This window comes from Lynx rufus, unplaced genomic scaffold, assembly GCF_022079265.1.
Source record: "Lynx rufus isolate CCGP_SWC_20201006 ecotype Redwood Valley unplaced genomic scaffold, mLynRuf1.p SCAF_10, whole genome shotgun sequence".
Classification (NCBI taxonomy): Eukaryota; Metazoa; Chordata; class Mammalia; order Carnivora; family Felidae; genus Lynx; species Lynx rufus.
The window spans coordinates 71306500-71332092 of NW_025814824.1; the positions used below are offsets into that span (position 1 = coordinate 71306500).

At 40.6% G+C, this 25593-nt stretch overlaps 1 protein-coding gene across 5 annotated transcripts in view; it reads left to right on the forward strand.

Annotated features, from left to right (window-relative positions):
- The first annotated feature begins 6792 nt into the window (after positions 1-6792).
- The window catches only part of MUSK (muscle associated receptor tyrosine kinase), a 90675-nt gene continuing 71874 nt past the window's right edge, over positions 6793-25593 (forward strand). For all 5 annotated transcript variants that reach the window (XM_047099534.1, XM_047099559.1, XM_047099541.1 and 2 more), the window contains exons 1-3: positions 6793-6871; positions 17261-17387; positions 22287-22438. In XM_047099534.1, coding sequence (XP_046955490.1) covers positions 6793-6871; positions 17261-17387; positions 22287-22438 — 358 coding nt within the window. The remainder of the gene's footprint in view (positions 6872-17260; positions 17388-22286; positions 22439-25593) is intronic.

Below are 25593 nucleotides of genomic sequence, written 5' to 3' on the forward strand. Positions count from 1 at the left end.
GTGCGTGGGGGAGGGGCAGAGAGAGAGGGAGACACAGAATCCGAAGCAGGCTCCAGGCTCTGAGCTGTCAGCACACAGCCCGACGCAGGCTCAAACTCATGAACAGTGAGATTATGATCTGAGCCGAAGTCGGAGGCTTAACCAGCTGAGCCACCCAGGTACCCCAGTGGATAAATTAAAAAAAATTCCCTCTGGCAGCAGCATCAAGGGTCCAAACAGCCTGTGCCAGCAGACTGAGGCAGGGTGGATGAACAGCAGCGACCCCGCGGCCTTCTCAGGCAGAGGCCGATGGAACGAACGGACCTCCCCGGGAAGCATGGTGGAGGGCTTCTTCCCTCAGAATGATTTATACCATATGTGTGAACTTCAGGGTCTTTGAACTGTAGCCACGTCTGCGTTTTCCATTGGGTTTTCAGACTGAGAGTGGGGCTGGATGAACCAGGAAGAAGCACTGTGTTCATGCAGGCGACCAACAGGTTGGAGGTCTCAGAGAATAGAGAGTACGGAAAATCCAGACAGGCAGACCCGTACTCTGGAAAAACCCCTATAACATGCTGGGGTACCAAAGATATACTTCAGAGAGGCCAGAGGTGGTATGACCGAGAAGCAGTTTAGTCTTTAGGGGTAAGCAGAGAGGCGGGGTAAAGTGTGATATGCTGATCGAATGACTGCAAAGGTAACTGTTACAGACAAATCGGAGAACCGGCGTGAAGTCTCATCTGGTGTGTGGTTTGTGCTCTGGGAGAAGCTGGAACTCTTTAAAGAGACCAGCTGGGGTCTCCTTCCATTTGTCCTCCAGATCTGCTTGTCCCCTGTTCTGTGCCTGTGGAAACTGATTTCTATGAACTCTATCAATGGGCTTTCTTGCCCTCCAGTTCCTTATTGGGTTTGGCCAATGGTGAGGATCTGCCAGAAATCAAAAGCATTCTCGTGAGCTACCTGAATCCCTCAACCAAAAGTCTTAGCTCCTAATAGGAAGCTCTCCCATGACTTAGTCTTTAGATTCCGATAAGTGGTTTTCTGCCCCTTCAACCCTCAGGCCTAGAGATGGTAAAGAGCACCTGTTGGTGGTTCACAGTCTCTACACTAATTCTTGCACTTTCCGAACACCTTACACCTATATATCTCCTTGCATTCTAGTTGAGCAGGCCATCTATTTCATTTTGGGACCCAGACAGCAGCCTAAGATATAAATTTATAAATTTCATATGATACAAGTTGATCATTTTAGTAGACTTCTTTTCCTTTCAGAAGTTCCTGCTAGCATACAATTGAAGACTCCACTTTCTACATTCATTTGATTTTTCTTCCACCTACCCCCACCCCGTCGCCTGCTCACCCACCCATAGGCTCACCGGGTCTCCACACTCCAGCAGCCCAACTCCACTGAAGTTTTCAAGATGAAAATCTGGTGTTCGTTTTGACTTTATGACCCAATCTTTTCCATATTTGTCTCCAATCTACCCTTTCCTCTCCAACCACCTCATTGTCCTTCATGGGCAGGAACAGTGGACTCAGAGCTGGTCTCCCCTCTGAGAAATGAACTTAACTGCACAGAAGCAAAATGGCCCCAGGTCATGGGCCATGTTCCCCAGGTGGACCCCTGAATTGACTTGAAGCTACCCCACATCACTGAATCTCTCTCTTTCCGGTTTTTGCTCCTTCCATTGTCCACGTTCCTACCTTCTTTGTGCTGCCAGTATCACCACTTATTGACTGCGTCTGTTCTCAATACATCCACTTTGCTCCCTAGCATCGCATTTCCCTCTCTCTTCTGGAATGCTGCTTCCCTGGACTAATGTATCACTAACAAATACCCTTTCCTCCCCCCACCCCCCAAAATAAACCTAACCATTCAACATCTGTCATTTGTGAAGCTGAGAAGGGCTGGTGAGAAAAAAAACACACTAGGGTGTATGATATCAGCATAACTTTATAGCAACAACCTCAACTGTGGGCTCTCTTATTTTCCAGAATAACTGTTTTAAATCTTCTTCAACCTCACCTTCTACTTCACAGAGATGATAGAAGTCATTAGATGAGGGCTCAGTAAACTCTTCCCCATTCTCACCTACAAATATGCCTACTTACCCCTCCCTCATCATCTCCTATTACAAGATCCAGTGCTTAGAGCTCCAGTCCCTCCTGCCTTCCTGGAGACCTTGAACTACCTATTATCTTTTCTTTTTCTGTGTCTTTAACCTCTTTCTCTCTACAGGATCCCTCACAGCACACCTTCAAAATAAATAAAGAATGAGTTCTGGGGCGTCTGGCTGGCTCAGCTGGTAGAGTATGAGACTCTTGGTCTAGGGATTGTGAGTTCACTGTTAGGTATAGAGCCTACTAAAAAGAAAAAAAAAGAATAAATTCTGTCTCTGTCCAACCCTTCCCTCCAGCTGCTGCTTAGCTTTCTCCTTGTCACTCTTCTTGAGAGAATCCTCCCCACATACTGTCTCTATTTCCTCACGTCCTGTTCACTCTCCGGTCTGCATACACCACTCCAGGGTCTTAGCTCCTTCCCCACTGCTCCCCAGGACTGCCCTTCACCAAGATCATAAACCACTTCTATGATGCTAAATTAAGTGGAAACCTTTCAACTCCTTCCTACTTGACCGCTTAGGGGCATTCAACATACTCCATGCTCACCTTCTAGAAATGCTCTCTTCCCTTCCCTTTTGTGACACTCTACTTTATTAGTATATAGCTTTCTACCCAACTAGCTGCTCTGTGTCCATCTCTTTTTCTAGCTCTTTATCTTTCACTGGCTTTTAGAGGTTGGAACGTGTCATGGCTCAGATCTAAGGCTTCCTCTCCTTTCACGTGCTCCCTTCAGCATATCAGATTCACGTCTGTAGCTTGTACTACAATCTACATTCCCAGGGCGTTTCACTTCTCATAGAATGAAGCTCTGAGACATACAAAACCCTGAGTGATCTCCCCTATCTGCCTCTGTACCTTTCCCCTTCCTGCACTCCAAACAATTTTCATTTCTATCACAGCACCATGGTCTCCACATCCCCATGGTCTCCACATCCCCAGCCATTTCCACATTCTTCTCCCACTGCCTGTTAGAGTCTATGCCCACACCTCCCGAGTCTGGCTGTCTGACTTTGAGTTATCCTGCAGCGGGGAGCCGCAGTGGCACTTCCTCAGAAGAGCATTTCTTGCTTCCCTAACTAGGCCAGGCTCATTTTTTTTCAGGCTCAGTTTTTATATAATCTTACAATGTAGTGTATCTCTCCAGATTCTAATGTATTTATTTATGTAATTGTTTGTTATTCGTTCCCTCACCAGACATCAAGCCCCATCTCTTGTTGCTGAATGTCCCACATACAGTAGGTATTCAGTATAATTCATTCATTCACTGAACATTTTCTTTCAAGAGTCCTTTCCAATTTTATAAGGTGTAGGCTCCAAAAATCCTGATGCACCTCTAATACCTATCCTCACAGTCAATGGGGAGATCCCATCCATTAAAAAAAAATATAACCCTACCACTATCTCTTTGATTCCCCAGGAGTTTTCTGGAAAGGGCAATCCATGTGGCATTCATGACCCGTTGTCTGCTGACCAGTGAGGCAAAGAATTAGGTCATTGCCCTTTGTGATAATTAGAAGGGGCTCTTTGCCAAGCTTCACCAGATGTATGAGAGCCTGGTGCAGACCAGAAGCACTAACTTGGTGATGTGCTGACTCCAGCACAAATGGGGCTAGTGTCATCAGCTGCTGTGCAGCTGAATGCCAGTGTCTAGTTTGAGATGTGGCTCAGAACGGTGCTACTCGCTCTTTGATCCTACTTCCTGGGAGTTTTGGCCAGCTTCTGAGATGAAGAAGCAAAGATAGCAGAGGTAGCCAGGCAAGCTTCATTGGCGTATTTATTTATTATTTTAAATGTTTATTTATTTATTTATTTATTTATTTATTTATTTATTTATTATTTTAAATGTTTATTTATTTATTTACAATAAAGAGAGAGAGCAAGCAAGCAGAGGAGGTGCAGAGAGAGAGGGAAAGAGAGGATTCCCAGCAGGCTCCACACTGTCAGCACAAGGCCCAATGCGGGCCTCGAACTCACAAACTGTGAGATCATGACCTGAGCCAAAATCAAGAGTAAGACGCTTAATCAACTGAGTCACCAAGGCGCCCCCGACTGTATTTTATTAATGGGAAGACTGGCCATCCGCCACACCTACTCTCCTCATGCCCTGAGGACTGGTGCCCAGTCTCACTCCACAAGGCTGACTAAGTCTGCTATTGTAAGGCACAGCAGATTGTACTGTAGGATAGAAGGCCATTTCATATCAGGGGTACAAGAAATTGCTGCAAGGAATGTAACTGGCTGCCACACTTTGGAACCTGCTGTTGTGTTCCTACCTAAACCACACTCCTCATGGGCTTCTCTCAGCCAATGACTGCTTCATCTTGAGCCAGCACTCTCCCTCAAATTCTAGCTTCACTTTTCCCTCAATGGGGTTTTGTCTCCCCTTAACCCTGCACGGTACTGCGGTCACCTTCAGACTCAGGTCATGGTGGAATATGAAGTAGGAAATAACTTCCTGGGGTTCCTGGCCTAGAGGGGGCAGTTCCTACTGGATTCAAGACAGGCGTCATCATTGCTTGTTCTTTATTTTAGGGGAAAGGGGATGAAGAGTGCTCCCTTATAAGTTCTCCTCCTGGACATCTGAAGGAAGAGGGGTCCTTGGGGGGCTCATAAATCCAAAGTCGACCAAATTTCCAGAACCCTGCACTTTCTCTAGTGTTATTTACGGAAATGATAGGTAGCCACACTGTTCATCCTGCTGATTCCTAAATTTCACATAAAAAATGTGCTCATCTTATTGACATTCAAATTTCTCATGAAATACACAGCATTCACAGGATGTTCTCAGCAGAAACCTAATCAAATCTATATGTCTTCTGTTAAAATTACACTAGCATTATTTTGATTGTAGTTTAAGGACTCAAACTCATGTTTAGCCAAGCTCCCCAAAAGGGTGAATCTATTAATTTAAATAACAAAGAAGTCCGGTGGACAGATCTGGCTTTGCACATTATTTCTTGTTAATGGAGCACAGAAGCTTCCAACAGCCCTGGATAACCTGGTCTTCACAGGTCCTGATCTAGGAAGGAAGAACTGATTTAACACAAGCTCTCTATGGTTCGGTAGCAGAGGTGTTCCACATGGAAAATATTGACAGTATATACAACAGACAAAGGACATAAACTATTTATATTGAGCATACATTTAAAATTCCTATAAATAAGAAAAATAAAAATGATGTAAGAGGAATATAGACCAAAGCCACAGAAGAGGAAAATGAATAATAAAAATATGAAAAATTCTCATTACCAATAGTATTCAGTGAAATAAGTATAAATTAAAACAATGAAGTATCATTTTTACTCTATTTAAATGTAAGAATTCAAAGGCAAATGTTGATAAGAGTGTGGGGAAATGGGTCCTCTCAACACATTGCTGGGGAGCAAATATATACCATCACACATTCATAATTTAGACAATTATATTGTCGGTAGAAATGATGGGTATGTAGTAGCATGGTAAAGTCTCCAAGACATATCATTCAGTGAGAAAAGGCAATTTGCGTAGTAGAACGCTTCGGAAGCCATGGAAGTGCACCTTTAGGAAGATCTGCTGTAAGTAACTAATTTGGCTGACAGCCCCCAGCTTCCAGATCCATGGACTCATGAGGCCAAAGAATGAGGATGCACCAATAAGGCAAAAATCTTAAAACAATGTGGTAAGTGCAGTGATAGACATGTGCACAACACACACACACACACACACACACACACACACACACACACAGAGGAGGCAAACCCAATGCAACTTTGGGAAGATATAGAACTCTGGGTCTGGGATGGCTCCCAGGAGGAGATCATGATCAAGTTGGGATGGATGTTAACTGAGTGCAGAGAGGGGAAAGAATTCCAAGCCGGCAGAACAGCCTGAGTAATTCACAGAGGGAAGAAAGCTGCATATAGAAACAGGTTGCTAAATATTAAGATAGAGGCACGGATTGTAACAGATGAGGCTAACAAGACAGGCAGGGGCCAGCAAGGCCTCCCATGTCATATTAGAGAGGTCTGAATAGGTTTTGATGCGGCCAAGAGGCACAGAAGTCTCTTGAGCAGGAGAAGAGATCTCTGAGAAGAGATCAGACGACAACAAGACACAGTAGAGGAGAAAAGACAGGATGCTATCGCCATCATTCAGAGAAGATGAATGTCTGGAAAGGAGACTGGGACAGCATTAGACTAACTGGAATCAACGGAGGGGAAGAAATGCAGGAATATGGAGTTGGTACCATCTGTAGGAACTGGTAATGGGCTGGAGGTAGGAGGTGGAGTGAGCGATGGGGAGGAGCCTGATTACATACACCCAGGGTGCTGGCGTGAGCAGAGAGAGGTGGTGAACCGAATCAGATCAGGAAACCTATACCTCAGGGAATACAGTGATGGTTGCAAAGGCATCTGGTATTGTCCTTCTGCCACTGTCTTAAAAGGGATTCTAAAGGGATTTTCTTTCCCTTGTTCCTCCAGCACTACACTTGCATTACTGGCCTAAGTGGATACTCACCAGCTGGCCGTGTCCATCACTACAGCCAAGACTGAGAATTCCTGATTATACTTAGAGCCTGTGGAGCTGCTGACACAAACAGTCATTAGCAGACGACCCTTTTGTAACAAACTGCGCTTTAAAATGTAAACTGTTGGGGGCATTTTCCTTGCGTTGTCCAGAAGGAACTTTCTCCTGCCTGCGCCTGGATTAATCATGAGAGAGCTCGTCAACATTCCACTGGTACATATTCTTACTTTGGTTGCCTTCAGCGGGACTGAGAAACTTCCAAAAGGTTTGTTTGAGGAATCTTGTCTTCTTGTTGCCTTGTCACAGTTCTAAAGTGCATGTGTGTGCTCTGATCACGACCGATTCATATTATGGCGGGCTTGGGTTTTACTTGGTGAAGTAGGGGTACGATGTGTGAAGAGGGAGCAGTTGACTGATGATCTCCTTTCTACCAGTATCCCTCCCTCGCTTAAGTTCTGCAATAAAAAGTCTAGCCACACAGGGCATGCAGAGTCCTCACTTGTAGGAAAACATCAGCAGGTAGACTGCAAGTTATCAAGGTCCGTTTTGTTTATGCGTGTGTCAAACTTCAGGGTGGTCTAAATGGATGATGAAAACCTTTTCACATTAGGTTTGCTGGGAATATAATCAACCCTACTCCCAGATGTCCAGACTGCTTCTGAACAAAAGTCATTTCCATTTTCAGTTTCAGTTTTGCAAGATTCTTGGTAAATATTTTAGTTCTTAAAAATTGGAATTACAGAAAGACTCACACAATTTGCCTATATAACAAAAGCCTGAAGACAATGAGTTCTCAATAACTTTGAGGTTGGAGGCATGAGTTGGCTCAGCAAGAGACTGTGAAAGTTTTTTTTCAGAGCCTTTGGAATGTACCGGAAATAACACCACCTCAGGGAAAGGAAAGCAACTTAAGAAACTGACAAACACCTGTTGCAGCAGCAAGAATGTCCACAGTGATATGGTTTCTGGCCAGTGCATTATAAAACGGAGACTAGTGTATTTCAAATCAGGAAGAAAGACAGGAAAGTATGTGATTTACAAAGCGACTGAGGGTTTCTCTGAAAAATTTTTTAAAGACATGAAAAAGACTGAATGATGTCAGTTAAAGAGTTTTCAGATTTAATGTATTAGAGTAACAGTTCTGCGTTTTATGATACACTCAAATTAATTATTTTCCTTTTATGTTACTTTCCCAAAGAACTGAACACATTTGTATTGCGTAGGTCAGTGAAGGTAGTATGTGTACGTAGATGGGAAACACAGCTTTAGATTTTGTGGGTCATTAGAATTTCTGGAGCCACAAGGGCAAGATTCACATGCTAATCAGATATAGCTTTCTTCACAAACAATCTGATTTTTGAAGACTTACGTTTTGTTTTCTTTTTCCATCTTACACAAGTAGAATAGTATCTTCAGATGTATTTAAACATTTAATTGCCAACTAATAGGTTAAGGTATCTCTAGATAAGGAAGAATCTAGATCTTTTCAAACAGCTAATAATAGCCAGAAAGACTTAACATTGGCTTTGGATTATTTTAATACTTCCTGATCATACGACGGATGTCCGGTAAGGTAGCACCTGAGTGTTCACATTTACAGATTGTTTAAGTCTTATTTGTGCTCTCCTAAACCATGAAGTTACATAAAAGTGACATGGGTAAACACTAACATTTATTAAACTTCAGTCTTATAAGGAACAAAACAATTGATTTTGCTGGTTCAAATCAGGATTTGGTGTATTAAAAAAAAATAAACAAACCCACCTCCCTGTATAAACAACTCCTAATTTATATTCTAGAATGAAATGATTTACAGTTTCCAAACTTTACAGGTAAAGCCCTTAATTCAAATGCACACCATCTCTATTTTGAAAAATTCAAAATATGGTGATCTAAAGATAAAGCCAAACATCTTGAACTTTGAATAAAAAAATCAGATTGTTAATCTGACTTTGTTTATAATTAACTTATTGCTATGATTAGATTATAAAACCAAAAAATTAAAAGGATATTTTTGCCTAGTCTACTGTATTTACGGTAAAATTTAAATTAGTTACGGATTTAATACCAATCTTAGCCAAGAACACCAGGCCTAGTAGAACAAACATTCATTAATGACACACACCAGTTCTGAGAATAAACATTATCATAAAAACAGTCCTTAAAATTTTAAATGTTAGAGTTCATGGAATATATTGGTACAAAAAACAATAATATGCTATTATTTCATACTGCTGGAAATAATAAAGATGTTCCACACAAACTATCTCAGAGTTATTTTCTCTATTCTTGACAGAGAATAAAAAGAGTTCTGTAGCCAGATATCTTTTTCCTAAGTCTTTTAAAAAATGAATGAATTAAGGAATCTGCACAATAATGTGTTACAAAATGACAGATTTTTAAATAGCACAAGGTATTTAGTGGATTCTCTTCTAACTCTCCACATACCATTTCCTCAATAAAATTAATAATACTTTGTAGAATTATTAGTTTCTTGTTTTAATTTTAGTTGGAGATTCCTAATGTTCAAAGACAAAAGGAAAAGTCACTTGTTCTAAATAATTACGACTAGTGATACTTTCAGTGACGAGCTCAATATCATAACCCACAACTAGAAATTTACAAACCATCACGTATGAAAGTAACCAACGTTTCATTGAATACTCGCCTTAACCACATATTTCAATAATAGTGAGCGCTTTATCAGGGAATATTAAGTGTGTGGTGGGATTTAAATTCTGTAGAAGTACAGCAGTTCACGTAAGCAGTACTGAGTTTCTTTAATACGCACAAAGAACTCCTGTCCAAACTCCACCTTTTTAAATTACCTCATTTGCTCCCATACCTAGAAGTGTTTGAGCCTAAGTGACTTATCTTCAGATATATTTGAGTAACTTCCTCTTCTAGATCGTATGCATACAAAGATAGGGTTCACAGATTCAACATATGACTAAGTCAGAGCAGGCACAGCTGTCATTGAAATCCAGGACACCGAGTCCTGGATGAATATTGACGTACATTGAAAGAGCAACTCATTGCGTGTTTGGGGAAACACAGTTGCTTTAAATAATACTGTCCTTCAAGAACAGAGAGAAAGAGCAGAAATGTCAAGACTTCTGCCATATTTCCAGAGTAGTAGGCAACTTCTCAGTGAACTAGGACTTAAGTCATGGGAGAAAGGGTCAAGGTGAGGGGGGAGAATGGGACCTGAAGGATGTGGCCCCATTCAAGAAAGTGAGCAAAGAGCAGACCAGAGTAATGCAGAGGAACTACACGGGCCATGCTGAAGGCCCAGCTGGGGTTGGGAATTAACCTTTATAGTGGCCTTGATTTGCACCAGTGTTTCATTTCATCTAACAATACTATATGAACATAGAGGCAAGCGAGGACAGTGGGTGAGACTAGTTCAAGGTTGGTGCTTCCCAGGGTCAGGGCAGCTGAAGGACTAGAGAGTAAGGGAGCTGAGATTATATGGCAACATACCGTGCAGTCTAGGCAGAATAATGAAGGCAGTGAAGTGAGGACATTTAAGGCCTGGAAGAGAGTGTTAAGATCAAGTTCCTTTTCCTAGTCTCCAATGTCTTTCTGTGTGACTTTGGGGATGGCACGTAGTATTTGTGAGCCTCCATTTCCTCATAAAATGAACAAGTGCGTACTAGTGCTCAACATATAACACTAGGTACTATGCTAAAGACGGTCAGTGGTTGCTGAAATGATCGCTCTTGGGTAACATGAACATTTTAGACGGGTCTCTGTGGGACTATCTCTTAACCCAAATGAATTCACCCAGGAGAGGCAATTTCAGAAATTCTGAACAGGCTGAACCTAAACCCCTTCCGGTCTATGCCCAGTACCATTCCTGAAGGCAGGGACCCAAAGTGTGTTCTGTGACAAAGAATGAATGATACAATATTAATAAGTGGCTGAGATTATCAATGAAGCTTACAAGTTCCAAAGGCATCATAATAAAAAATAACTTATATTTTATTGTATCGCCAGTAGAATAAATGTGCCAGTTTCTAAGATAAGCCAAATGATGAGCAATACTGAATATCCTCTTTCTTTGGGGAATCTGAAAATTTTCCAGCACCAAAGTGTTTTCTCATACTGAAAAAACAATACTGTATTCATGATATTAGAAAAAAAAAAAAACAGGAATATGTCCCAAGTCTGAGCTCTAATTTTACTAAAACAGAAAGGAGCAAATTCACCTGACTTCTTGGTGTTTACTCAGTCATTTGGTCATGTTCGTCAACAACTACTCAATCAGAAGCTGGTCTGTCAATGGCCATGCGGTAGAGCCCATAAAAGGGTTAATATCATTTTCCTTCACATCAAGCAGCTAGGATTCAAGTGAAGTTACTCTTTGGGTCCAGAAAAGCATTGTGCTCATTTTCATGTATTTGTTATTCATGTGGTCCTTGGATTGAGGGGAGAAATAGTGCCCTAGTTTAAACAGACTCTGGCTGAGATGAAAGCTGGATAACAGAATGAAAGTAAACAGGAGACAGTCTGCTGAGTCAACAAATATCATTAAATACAACGATGTGATTTTGCCAGTAACAATTTGAAAGTGGATTTGTTTGGGTAATTTTGAAAGGTGGGCAAAGTGAACTTAGCCAACTATACCCTGCCTATATAAATTGATATTAACGTAAACCTTATTTTTCCCCTCTGTCTGTAATCAGTATTATGCTCAAGGCATGGAATTGCTTAGAGTTAAAAGATAGGAATTTTAAACCGACCTTAACCTTGAAGTTTAGCTCTATTATTTCCTACTTGTGTTATGCTTAGACAGCTATTTAACCATTCTCATCCTCCATTCTTCATCTGCAGATGAGAATAATAATAGTATCTACCTTTATGTTTGTTGTGCTAAATGAGATAATGAATGAAAAGTATAATGCCTGGCCCATGGCAGTTTCTTAATTTTGGACGCTAAAATTATTAAAAACAGAATCAAACGATGCACAAGACTATCACGCCACTGCACATGGTGGGAAGGTGTTAATCTAATAAAGTTCTTAGTAACACCTCATGTATTTCTCCATAACTGTGTCAAGACATTCTCAGATTTACTTTCTTGATCTTAACTGATCTCCACAGTTTGTAAAAATATTAATAACATATGTCTGTTACCTCTGTCACTTCTGAAGTATCAGGTGAGAAGAAACTAATGAATTAAGTTTATTTTCTTATAAAAATAATACATGGCCATTAAGAATGATTTTGTAAATATAAAATACAGAAAAGCTTAAAACAGGAGGGCACCTGGGTGGCTCAGTTGGTTAAGTGTCTGACTCTTGATTCAGCTCAGGTCATGCTCTCTCACGAGAGAGATCTCTCACAAACCGTGAGATCGAGACCCACATCAGGCTCTGCATTCACAGTGCAGAGACTGTTTGGGATTCTCTCTCTCCTCTTTCTCTCTCTGCCTCTCCCCTGCTGGTTCTCTCTCTCTCTCTCTCTCTCAAAATAAACTTAAAAAAAAAAAAAAACCCTCAGACTAGAAAAAGTCACCTTGACTTCCAAGACTGTTTGAGCATATATTTTCTTCCATTTTTTTCTATGTATCATAAATAACTGTTTATATACTTCTGCTACCTGCCATTTCTATTTCACATGAATGCATGAGCATATTCTATATTATTTATCCTCTTAAAAATACCATTCGCAGTGATTATGTGAATAATATCTTGTTTAGGTAAGAGTTGCTAACATATGCTTAATATTTGCCTCCCTGAGACAAAAAAACAAAAGGCCTGATTTGTTGCATTTGCTGATTTCTGACTCCAACCACAGTCGATTTCAAGCTAACAATGAACACTGAACTGGGAGGGATATACACTAACGTGGCTTTCTACACTAATTCTACCATACGGTGACCTTGGGTATAAATCACTTCAAGAGCATAGGTAATAGTAAAACGTAGTAACATAATTAGGAAGTGATAAATTTCGAGTATTATTAGTTTTTAATATAATTTATTGAATTGTAAGTTTTTTATTTTAACTTTTTACCTTGAGTATAGTTGGCACACAATGAATGTTACCTTAGTTTCAGGGGTACAGCCTAGTGACTGAGCTTCTCTAGAGGTTATGCTATGCTCACCCCAGATGTAGCTACCATCTGTCACCCTAAATGTATATAATTTAGTTTTTAATAATGGCTGTATTTAACAGTTGTCTCGAGGCAGAAGTGTGTGCTGAAACTTTCCTCCCTTTCAGCACGATTAGTACGATCCAGGACAATTCATCTGTTCTGTACAGTGAAAGTCATCTGTGTGGCTTTCCGCCTTGAGATTATTTCCTTGGGATAGATTCCCAGAAGTAAATATTAATGGTAAATCTGCAAGTAATCCAGAGACTGGGCGAACAATTGAACAGTTCGGGCTTCTGTTTCTAAATTACAGAATCAAATAACACACAGTGTTCCATATGGGGAAAGGACCGTTTTAAATGCTTTACGTGTATTCATTTAACCAATCCTCATGACAAGCCTATGTAGCGGTTTTATCATCATCTCCATCTACAGCTGAACATGCCTAGGCACCAGCTAAGTGACTTGGTGCATCAGGAAGTGATGGAACAGGGATTTGAACTCAAGCCCTGTGCTAGCACCTCTGTCTGGCTGCTCATTCCTCTTGCTTTTTAAACAATGAAAGCATTCACTATCATCGATTCACCTTTGGGCCCATCATTATCTGCATCTCACAAACTCAATATTCAGTGTTTTTATTTCTTTATCTGTATGACTCTGCAACTGATTGCTTATTCCATCCACAGGAGCCCTGATGCTTACGTATAAAAGATGTCATTTCACCTAAAAATTTTCTGTTCTGATTTCAACTATTTGCTTTCAACCTTTTCAAAAATTTATGCCTTTTATAAAGGCCTCAGAAATACAGCTTATTTAAACATTATATCAGTAAATCTGCTAACCCTAGGGATAGAAAAAGGTCTAGGACATGGTCCTTGGCCCCAAAGCTCAAGGTTTTTATTCTCATACTGTTTTATACTCATACTGAGTTTGAGATAAAGACATAAGCGGATCATTTTAATAGCATCTGTGTGCCAAGTGCTATAAGAGCGACATTTATAGGATGACCCATAAGGAAAAGGGCATTTGGCTCTGTCTAGCTAGTCTGAGAAACTGGGCTAAGATGCTACTTAAACTGCATCTTAAGACAAGAACCACATTAAGGAGGAAGATGGGGGTTCAGTGGGACACTCCCAAGCACCAGGTTCCCTTACTCTCAGCCCATGAATTTGTCTCTGAGTTTAGTGAAAAAATAAGGTTTGTTTAGACTGTGAATGCGTGTTTTATGGCCAATGTGCCGATCTGTCCTAGGTGTCTCATGAGGCTGTCATCCCCTACCCTGCATCTAAAGTACTGTTCACACGACTTACTTGGCTCTGATACATACCTTGCATTTTATCTAAAATGACCATATAATCGACTGTCCAAACTCGGGCACTTTTGGAATACAGGGGGCACTACCAATTATTCCAGGAGAGCAGGCGTAACTATTATAGCTGATCGTTTTATGTAACCGTCCATCCTTATTATCTAGATGATGGGCTCTTTTATTTTTTTTTTAAACACCACAATAGAAAATCACCTTTTAATGGCTTATTGTCTATTCTTCTTCCTAAATATTTATACTTATATTCACATTCATATTATTTACAAGCTTGTTTTCTTGATACATGTATCATTTTAAATCTTCTTTTTCACTTAAAAACATATTTATACATTTTCCCATGATATTAGAAATCCTTCAAAAATCTTTTTTTTAATATAACTTATTGTCAAGTTGGCTAACATACAGTGTATACAGTGTGCTCTGTTTGGGGGGTAGATTCCCGTGATTCATCACTAATATACAACACCCAGTGCTCCTCCCAGCAAGTGCTCTCTCTCCTCAATGCCCATCACCCATTTTCCCCTCTCCCCTACCCCGCATCAACCCTCAGTTTATTCTCTGTACTTAAGAGTCTCTTATGGTTTGCCTCCCTCTCTGTTTGAAATCGTTTTTTCCCCTTCCCCTCCTCCATGGTCTTCTGTTAAGTCTCTCAAGTTCCACATATGAGGAAAACATATGATATCTGTCTTTCTCTGACTTATTTCACTTAGCATAATACCCTCCAGCAGCACTTTCAACAATAGCCAAATTATGGAAAGAGCCCAAATGTCCATCAACTGATGAAAGGATAAAGAAGGTGTGGTTTATATATACAATGAAATGTTACTTGGCAATGAGAAAGACTGTGGGCTCTTCTTTTTTTTTTTCAACATTTATTTATTTTTGGGACAGAGAGAGACAGAGCATGAACGGGGGAGGGGCAGAGAGAGAGGGAGATACAGAATCGGAAACAGGCTCCAGGCTCTGAGCCATCAGCCCAGAGCCCGACGCGGGGCTCGAACTCACGGACCGCGAGATCGTGACCTGGTTGAAGTCGGACGCTTAACCGACTGCGCCACCCAGGCGCCCCAACTGTGGGCTCTTCTAAGGCAGTGATGGACTTTACACATCTTTTTGCTTCTAGTCAACCTGGTGCTTGCTACATGGAAAGCAGTAAACAAATCTCTGATAAATAATAATAACGATAAAGTGGTAATGATGATAATTATTTTCAATAAGGTCATGCAATGGGGTAGATTTCCAGACTCATGCAAATACAGGTATTGACACTTTCTGTCCCACACCATCCAGCCCTTGAGATGACCAGGACCCCACTCCGTTTGCTCTGGTAGATTCACAGGCTTCCTAAATGATTAAAGAGGGATGCATCCTACTACTAACCGACTCTCATCCTTCTTAACTTCCTTGTCCTTCTAACTCCTATAATCCAAGCGACTCTCATTTCATGGGGGGACAGGAGGAGAGAAGGATCAATGTCAAAGCCCCTCCTATTTTCTTTCTTTTTGTGGAACACACACACATGCAGAGGCACATACACACAAACAATAAAAAACAAAAACAAAACCAGCTTTGAGATATAATTTTCATACTATGCACTCCACCCATTTAAAGTGTACAACTAGGGCTCCTGGGTGGCTCAGTCAGTTAAACATCTGACTCCTGATTTCAGTTCAGGTCATAATCTCACTGTTTGTGGGATGAGGTCCCACACTGGGCTCTGTGCTGAGCGCACAGCCCGCTTAGGTTTCTCCCTCTCCCTCTCCCCTTCTCTCTCCCCCTTCCCTGCTTGTGTTCACACACTCTAATAAAGTTTTTGAAAAACTTTAAAAAATAAAGTATACAATTCACAGAGTTGTGCATTTATCATCAAATTAAGCAGAACATTTTCATTATACCTCAAAGAAATCCTGTGTCCTTTAGCCATCTCTTACCCCCTAATCCCTCCATCTTGCTCCCCTGATCTTAGGCAATCGCTAATGTATTTTCTGACTATAGATTTGCCCATCTGGACATTTCACATAGGTGGAATCATGCAATATGTTGTCCTTCTGACTGGTTTCTTTCACCTAGCTTATTGTTTCCAAGGTTCATTCATGTTGTGGTATATATCAATACTTCATTCCTTTCTATTGCCAAATAATATTCCATCGTATGGATATATACCAATCTCATTTATCTGTTAATCTGTTGGTGGACACCTGGGCTCCTTTCACCTTTTGGCTATTGTGAATAACGCTACTATGAACATGGTTCTACAAATAAATGAGTCCCTACTTTCTATACTTTGGGGTATATACCCAGAAGTGGAACCACTGGATCATATGGTAATTCTATGTTTAATTTTTTGAGGAACCACACACTGTTTTCCACAGAAGCTGCGCCATTTTACATTCCCTCCAGTAATGCACAAAGGTGCATCTACCCACCTGCTTGCCAAGAGGTGTTGTTATCTTTCTTTTTTATTAGAGCCATTCTGGTGGATATGTAGTGGTATCTAATTGTGGTTTTGATTTGCATTTCCTTAATGGCTAATGATACTGAACATCATCTCATGTGCTGTGTCTCCAACACAAATGAAATTTGTACAAATTCTTTGGAGAAATGTCTATTCAGATCTTTGCCCAGTTTTTTCAGTTGGGCTTTTTGTCATTTTATGTACTCTTTTTCTATTCCATTCACATGCAGATCTGATTTTTTATAAATTGGACGAAGCTTAAGCTTATAAAATCTCTTATTTGCAGGAGCCCCCATCTAAGACCCTCAGTGGACTCTAGCAATGTGTTAATATGGACATATATTATTATGAAATTTAGAAAAAATTGTTTTTAAACAACTGTTAAGATCTCTCTCTCCATTCTGACTTCTCTTCCCTTCAAGCTGATCCGTGTTGGGTGGCCATGGATATTTTGTATTTATAATTTTCTTTTTTTTCCTCAATGTGTGTACTCAAATTCTATAACTTTGGGCTTCATAAAAGCTGGATCTGCCCCTACTTATATAAACTAAATTCTAAGTCCTACTCTACTGAGAGCCTTCTCTTTTGATTCTCAAACATCTATTTCGGAAGTAGTAACAAAATTCTCTACATACAATCTTCCTTCCTTTTGGCAATTTTCTGCTATGGGGAAATATAATTATCATTCAGCAGGTGACAGCCTCTGACTGCTCACAGAGGGTTAGTAAACAGCATTCTAGAATGTTCTCATCTGATTTCTCCTCTCCTTGTAGCTCCTGTCATCACTACTCCGCTGGAAACAGTGGATGCCTTAGTTGAAGAAGTGGCTACATTTATGTGTGCAGTGGAATCCTATCCCCAGCCTGAAATTTCCTGGACCAGAAATAAAATTCTCATTAAGTAAGTATTCTGCCTTTTTCTGGTAAGGCTGCCCATGGCTGCCTTGCAATTTAACTTTGTCATCAATGTAATCACAGCTCTTGGTAGGACAAAAGCTTACCTTCTAAAATATGTAAAATGCAAATTTCCTCATTTTATAATTGTAAGATCTGCAAGTCAGTGAGGTTAAGAGAATTGCCTAAAGCCAAACACTGATTTAATTGACCTGGGGATGTCAGGGCTATTTCATGGACTCCAGGTTAGGACCCAGAGGAAGTTTCAAGTAATTAAGACACACAATGATATCCGAAGGCCGGGGTACAGGACACATGTTCCAGGACGTGCTGGGGAATTAATAGGGACCAGACTCATCTCTACTTCTATTCCAATAAAGTAAAATATGTTGTCCAAGAACTTGACCTCTTGGTCACCAGAACTTTTTCTTTTGAAAATCAGAAGGGTTTCCTAATGTATAATGAGGCAGCCTCTTAAACAGACAAAAATTCCCATTTGACATGAAAGGGTCGTGCTATCTTTTCCTCATTTGCAATAGCTATCTGATCAAAAATACTCCAAAAAAAATCTGTAACAAAGGGAACCACTGGCTTCTCGGCAGGCAATATAGCTTGCAGTAGGACCAGAATTCTTGAGCTGGTATCTACACACTCGGGTCCATGAACCTACATGAGGAAAACTTATGTCTTTATTTGCACTAAACTCTAATGAAATTTAGTGTTTCCTTCAATTATACATGTTGTAAGATGGGAAATTACCCTGTGCTGTGGTCACCCTCAGGTTGTCTACCTGGAAAACTATTACAGAAGTCCTGGAATAGGAAGGCTGAAAATAAGATGCTTGAAATACAGTTTATTAAATCCATTTGAAATCTCTAGAGAGAACAAGGGGAAAGAAATGGGATAAGTCAATGTACTCAGGAATCTTGGTTCACTCAATGTTTATATGGCCAGTTGCTCTTGTGCCTCAGACTTCCCCACTGTCATGCTCTTACAAGGAACAGAGTAAAGTCTGAGCCCACAGGTGGAAGGCACCAAAGCTACGGACATATACTTGCTCTGTTGGAGAAACAGAAGGACAAGCACACCTGGCCATGACGATAGCTTGCCAATTAGCCTGCTGAACAGCCATGGATTTTATCTGTGTTCCTTGGGGAGAGTGCATGGGACCATAAAGGGACCACGTTGTATGTCACCAACAGGTGGTTGATTTAGGGGTGACAGAGCTGTCAGTCTAGAGATGGCACGATTATAAGCTTGTCTTTCCATCCCTTTCTACTCTAAGTGATACTCTTCTTTACTCCATCATATTTTCTATTTATTCCATCAATCTTTGGCAGGTTGCTATTTCACTTATGGCCTATATTCAGCACATCTCACCAGCTCTATGTTCCACAAGTGACTCTCTTCCTCAATGGCTCCATTTAACATGAGTCATTGTGCTAATATCTCATACACTACTAGCTTTACAATTTATATGCTCAACATTTTCATGAGTTTTGTCTATTATTTATGTCTTTATCTTCTATAATAAAATTAAATGTCTTTAAATAATACAGAAAAACCTCACTGTCAATATGCATCATGAATAACAGTGGTCATAAAAGCACCTGTGAAGGCAACACAGAAGTTACAGAGTTTTGTATTACATTACAGTTGTTGCTTATATCTTGGCATATGATTCATGCACTTCCCTACTTTGAAATTATAATAGTTGTTAGACAGGCAACATTCAATAGTCAAAGGTCAATGATCAAAGATTATTCTCTCCACTATGGCCCTCTACCATGCCTGGGAAGGAAGTGCGATGCCTATATCATTAAATAGCTTTGAAAAAGACAGCCTTACGATCCTCTCAGATGTTTCTTTCTCAATATTATAAGGAGATGAAGAAATGGACAATGGAAGAGTTTTTTTAATTACACAAAGAAAATCAACATTATAAGAATGCTATGAATAAAGTCACTTAATAAATTGGAATCTTCCCTTTATTATAAGGCAAAAATGTTACAAATAAATAAGAAATAAATGGAGTTATAGGTTTGAATGGTTAGCTGTTAGTCAAAGGATCTGTGAAATAAGAAGAAATTACATTTTGAAAATATATTTGTGTGCCCTTTTAGGAATAATGAATAGCTTTACCAAAGAAACCTGACAAGCACTACTTTGCCAGGTGATAAAGGTCAATATTGATAGTGAGAAATCATATTGATAGCATGCACCCTTGTTTTTTATGGGATGAAATGGCCCTCTACTTTTGTGATCTTCCTCTCCCAAAGCCACAAACCAAATTTTATCATAATAAAAATATAAGGCAAACTCCAGTAGAGGGGCATCCTACAAAATACTTTACACGTACTCCTCAAAACTGTCAAGGTCATCAAAAACCAAGGAAAGTCTTAGAAACTGTGACAGCCAAAAGGAGCCTAAGGAGATATGACAAATAAATGTAATGTAGGGTCCTGGATGAGATCATGGAAGAGACAAAGACATTAGGTAACACTGAAACAAATCTGAATAAGCTAAGACTTATATAAACTAGTTAACAATATCAATATTGGGTCATTATTCGTAACAAATGTACCAAACTAATCTGATTAACAACAGGAGACACTAGATGGAAAGAGGTATATGGAAAGTATCATCTTGTCAATTTTTATGTAAATCTAAAACTGTTCTAATTAATTCTATTTTATTATTATTTTTTTATTTTTTTTAAATATGAAATTTATTGTCAAATTGGTTTCCATACAATACCCAGTGCTCCTCCCAACAGGTGCCTTCCTCAATGCCCATCACCCATGCTCCTCTCCCTCCCACCCCCCATCAAACCATAAGAGACTCTTAAAAACTGAGAATAATGAATTCTATTTTAAAAATTATAAAGACTTGGGGCGCCTGGGTGGCTCAGTCGGTTGAGCGGTCGACTTCAGCTCAGGTCATGATCTCACAGCTCGTGAGTTCGAGCCCCGCATCGGGCTCTGTGCTGACAGCTCGGAGCCCGCATCCTGCTTTGGATCTGTGTCTCCCTCTCTCTCTGTCCCTAACCTATTCGCATCCTGTCTTTGTCTCTCTCAAAAGTAAATAAACATTAAAAAAAAATTATAAAGAACTTGAGCGTCCTCACCACCCACAAGCAATTTACTCTAAGCAACATTGATGCAACAGCTTACAAATTTGGAAACTTTCTATTTCACAGAGTGGCTGGACTCTTGGTCCACAAGTATATCTGTGAAATATTCCAATGTACGTATTTTCCGACGAAAAACGTAGCAAAACAACATTATGTGACACTGAGTATCATGGCTTTCCACAATTATTTATTGTTATTTTGTGAACTACCCAGTGATTATACTATCCTCAGTCACAAGAGACCAAAATTTACTACAAGCTTTTATTCCCTTTAGTATCAGGAAGTGATGGTGGGCACCTGTAGAGATTAGAACATCAAAAAACCACTTCCTTTTCCACTGTTTGTTTGCATTTTAGTTTCCTATTTCTACTATAAGAAGGTGTCACAAACTTAGTGGCTTACAACAATATAGGTTGATTATCTTACAGTTCTGGGAGTCATAAGTCTGAAATCAGTCTCTCAAGGTGAAAAGCAAGGGTTGACAGGGCTGCATTCTTTCTAGTGGCACCGGAGAAGAATCTGATTTCCCACCTTCCCCCAGCCTCAAGAAGGCTACCTGCCTTCCTTGTCTCCTTCCTCCACTTTCAAAGCCAGCAATCACAGCCCTCTGGCCTCTGCCTCAACTGTCACATCTCCTATCATCCTTCAGCTTCCTGCTACCATCTTTTAAGGACCACTGCGATTGCACTGGGCCCATCTGGATAAGCCATGATACTCTATTTTAAGATCCTTGACATCTGCAACATCTCTTTTGTCATGTAAGGTAACATATTCACAGGTTCAGGGGATTAAGACCTGGACTGGGGTAGGGGGGCATTTTTCTGCCTCATGTATACATTTTGCATAAGGAATCTTTATTTGGTCATAAAACCCCACTTTTATGTTGATGCTTCCACTCAAATTTTTGTTTCCCTAATTCCTTTCTTGACAAAAGCATGTAATTTAATGAGCTAATATATGTAACACATACACTCACAGTTTGAAGCTGTTTTGCTTCCTTTTATATTCCAAGGAAGTAGAACTGTGCTTGGCACTTGTTAGGCATTCAACAAATACTTAATAAATGAATACTCAGCTAATTGTTAGTTACTCCTATAAGAATTTATCTCTTCCCACTGGTAACATTTATGTACGTGTGTTTGTTCTCTAGCTGTTAGGTTCTAGTAATGGTGGGGAGAAGACTCATATTCCTTGGTAATAACATACTTTCCTGAATAAAGTAAACTTTATGTTTGGTCTCATCAACAGACATCACCTTTTGAAGGCACTTTTTTTTTTCTTAAATTTTGAGAGAGGTAGAGAGGGAGAGAGAATGAGCATGGGAAGGGGAGAGAGAGAGGAAGAGAGAATGAGCATGGGGAGTGGGGCAGGGAGAGACAGAGACAGAGAATCCCAAGCAGGCTCCATGCTCTGTGCTGAGCCTGTCGTGGGGCTTGATCTCACAGTCATGAGATCATGACCTGAGCCAAAGTCAAGAGTCGGATGAGCCACCCAGGTGCCCCGGAAAGCATTTTTGAAGGACTCAGGTGCTTTGATCATTAGAGCATAGGACCAGTCTATTGGAGCACAGCATTCTAATCTTAGAATGTAATGCTAGCTTTATATTACCAAAAAAGGTGATTCTATTATTCAGAACCCATCCAAGTTTCCTTTTGCTTTTAACCTGCTTCTTCCACTGACAAGTCATCTACTGATCAGTTAATCACAGCCTGAAAAAAAAAAAAAAAGTCACACAGGAGGTCCTAACCTGCCATTTCTGTCTGCGACCTGCAGGCTCTTTGACACCCGGTACAGCATTCGCGAGAACGGGCAGCTCCTCACCATCCTGAGCGTGGAAGACAGCGACGATGGCGTCTACTGCTGCACGGCCAACAACGGCGTGGGGGGTGCTGCGGAGAGCTGCGGGGCTCTGCAAGTGAAGATGAGTGAGTGGGAGAGAGCCTCCGCTCTTGATGTTAAAGCTGACTCGGTACACTCCGAAGCAGGCACTGAACAGCCTCCAGCACAGCTTGGAGGCTCGGCAGTCAGCCAAGCTCAAGTTCAAATCACACCCCTGAGGCAGTGAATTCTAGACCATGTATTCCTGTCCTCAACTACAGGCAAGCCCCTCAGTTCTCCAGGCTCTCCCGTTTCCTTGCCTGCGCACAGCTCCCTATTTGCTCCACCTTGACTCCTTCCACCAGGGAACTTCCATCTAAAATCTTCTGCCTGCTCCCTCGAACCGGTTCCGTTACAACCAGACACGCTTTTGATCTCCAACCTCTTTGCAGACACTTCTACCCTTTTGCCTTATTTCAAACTTGATTTTCTTGGGTGACTTTTCAAACTTGAGTGGCCTTTCTGCTTCACTGGAGGCTACTTTTTCACCACCTTTCCTGTCTGCAAGGCTAGCAAGGACTCGCGGTCAATCTCCTAGCTCTCATTGCTGCTTTTAAGCCATTACCTTTATATTGCTGTGCAAAATCTTCTCATGAGGGCGTGTGCCATTCTGACCATTCTCTCCTGTAACTCTATTCAAGTCACTACTCATTTCCAGGTACTCCTCCTCAGCCCCCACCCCGCCCAATATCTACCAAAGACTTTGATTCCTATCTATCATATCTTTCGGTCTATCCATCCCTACTCCTGCCACCATCCTAAGGGATTTTAACAAACCATGAAACAGCCTCTGGCCACTTTGTCCTTACAGCTCCTGACCTCCACAAGTCCAGTGATATTTGCCTTAGCTTCTTATCAACCTATCCCATCAATGACCTTGTCACCCCCAGGAAATGGTCCGTATTTAAAATCTTAAGCTCCAGTATACCATACTCAGAACACGGACACTTCTATTCCCAGCGCTGTCCCAAGAAGAAAACACTTTCCCACACTCATGATGTGCCTCCATCTGTCTCTTTCTCAGCTAAGAACCAGAGTCAGGCCCTCTCCCTCCCCTACTCCCTCTGCAGAGCCATCACCGCATGTTCACATTCTCCTCCTTTCTCCCTTCCACCGACCCCCGTCGGGACTTACTCAGTTCTCTCTTCTTTTAGTCTTCTCTTGCACCTGGTGGTGTATCTTTGAGCACTCTTAGCACCCTCAGATCTCATGACCTCCTGTGCTGGAAGCACTAGCTGCTTGCAAATCATCTACCCTGTAATAATGTAACTTTTATTTTCTTCTCTCTGACATCACGCTGCTGAGGGCAAAAATCACAAAACAGCCATACTGGCACATACGAATCAGCAGGGTCCAGTTCCACTCAGAAACTTTACTGCAAGTTTTGCTGTGATTCCTGATTAGCATCACTATTTCTCATATCTTCTTTCTACTGTGTTGTCATTGTTTTGTTGAGTTCGCTGCTTCTTTTCAAAGTGTGAGCATGTGATCATATATAATCTGAGCATACGTTTTCTGATTCTTTGAATCGCTGAAAGTCTCTGCCTTTGCTCCGGGATAAAAACTTGTCCAGGTACAGACAAGAATTTCAAAAGGCTTTTCCCTCAGCTTTTATTAAACAACTATTCACTATCATATGACACGCTATGCTGCAGCTGAGAAAGCTTTTTCTTATTCCTAAAGGTAAATCTAATGTTTATCTCTCTTAAAAATATTACTATTTTCTCTTTATTTCTAGAATTCATAAGATTTTCACATTCATAGGAATATGTTAAATGTATTCTCTTACTATTCCTACTGAGTTTTAGGTAGGCCTTCTGAATCCAAAAAATAAGGATTTGTTGTTGTTGTTCAAAATGAGGTATATATTTTAATTTTTCTTCCTCTTTATTTTATCTCATTCTTAAATTTTTATTTTTTATTTATTTTATTTTTTTAATGTTTATTTATTTTTGAGAGAGACAGAGACAGAATGTGAGTGGGTTAGGGGCAGAGAGAGAGGGAGACACAGAATCTGAAACAGGCTCCAGGCTCCGAGCTGTCAGCACAGAGCCGGACGCGGGGCTTGAACTCACAAGCTGTGAGATCATGACCTGAGCCAAAGTCGGACGCTCAACCGACTGAGCCGCCCTCAGGTGCCCCTTAAATTTTTAATTAGTACATATTAGATCTCTTTTTTTTCCATTTTTTGTGACCCCATTTTTTTCTCCTCATACTTTCTACATATCTATCTTGATATTCTACCTTATTGGAGATTTATTTTAACTTTTCCTTCTATATCATGAACTCAGTCTTCAATATGACCATTCTACTATTCTACACTTACACTGAGTACTTTTGATCTTAAAAACCCATGTTTTTAATTTCTAGGAATTATTTTTCTGCTCCTTTTTTTCCTCATAGCAAACTCTACGTGTTATATGATGCAATATTTGTTCCTCTCTGTAAGGATAACACTAATGCATTTAAAGAAAATTCCTCTTTTCCTGGGGCGCCTGGGTGGCTCAGTTGGTTAAGCATCTAACTTGGGTTCAAGTCATGTTCTCATGGTTCATGAGTTCAAGTCCCACATCAGGTGATCATGAGCCCCGCATCAGGTGAGCTCAAACCTTTTCTTACCATTGGGTAAGCCCAGCTTTTTTCTCTCTCTCTCTCTCTCCCTCAAAAAATTCTGTCTTCTTTTCCTTACTTTATTTCTGTTTTCTTCGTAAGTTTTTATTTTCTTTCAGTTCTTCGCTTCTATGTTCATGTTTTTTTTTTTTTTCTCAAACCTCTATTAATCTTCTATGTTTGGTCAGACTTACAAATGAAATCCTAGATTCATCAGAATAGGAATGTAGTAGGGCTAGTGGGACATTGTGGGGAAGCTGGTCTGGGGGTTCTTCTGTAAGTGGGTAGGGATGTGCCCATAAGAAGGCATTCCTTACTTGAGGAAATCAAGTGAGGAAACTGGAATGTTCTCCTTTGCAACATAATGAAGGCTTCATTCTAAAGACAGAGCACATTTAAGTATTTCATTGCTACATTTCCTTAGAGAGTTTCTCATATTCTCTCTGGCACTAAATGTTCTTTACTTCGGTTCTATCCCAAATCTCCTCTTTTTTTTCTTCTTTAGGAAAGCTCACCCAGTCATGTGGGTATACGGTGGTGTGGCCATCCCAGGTGCTACCATTTTAGAATGCTCCCACACCACTTGGTACAG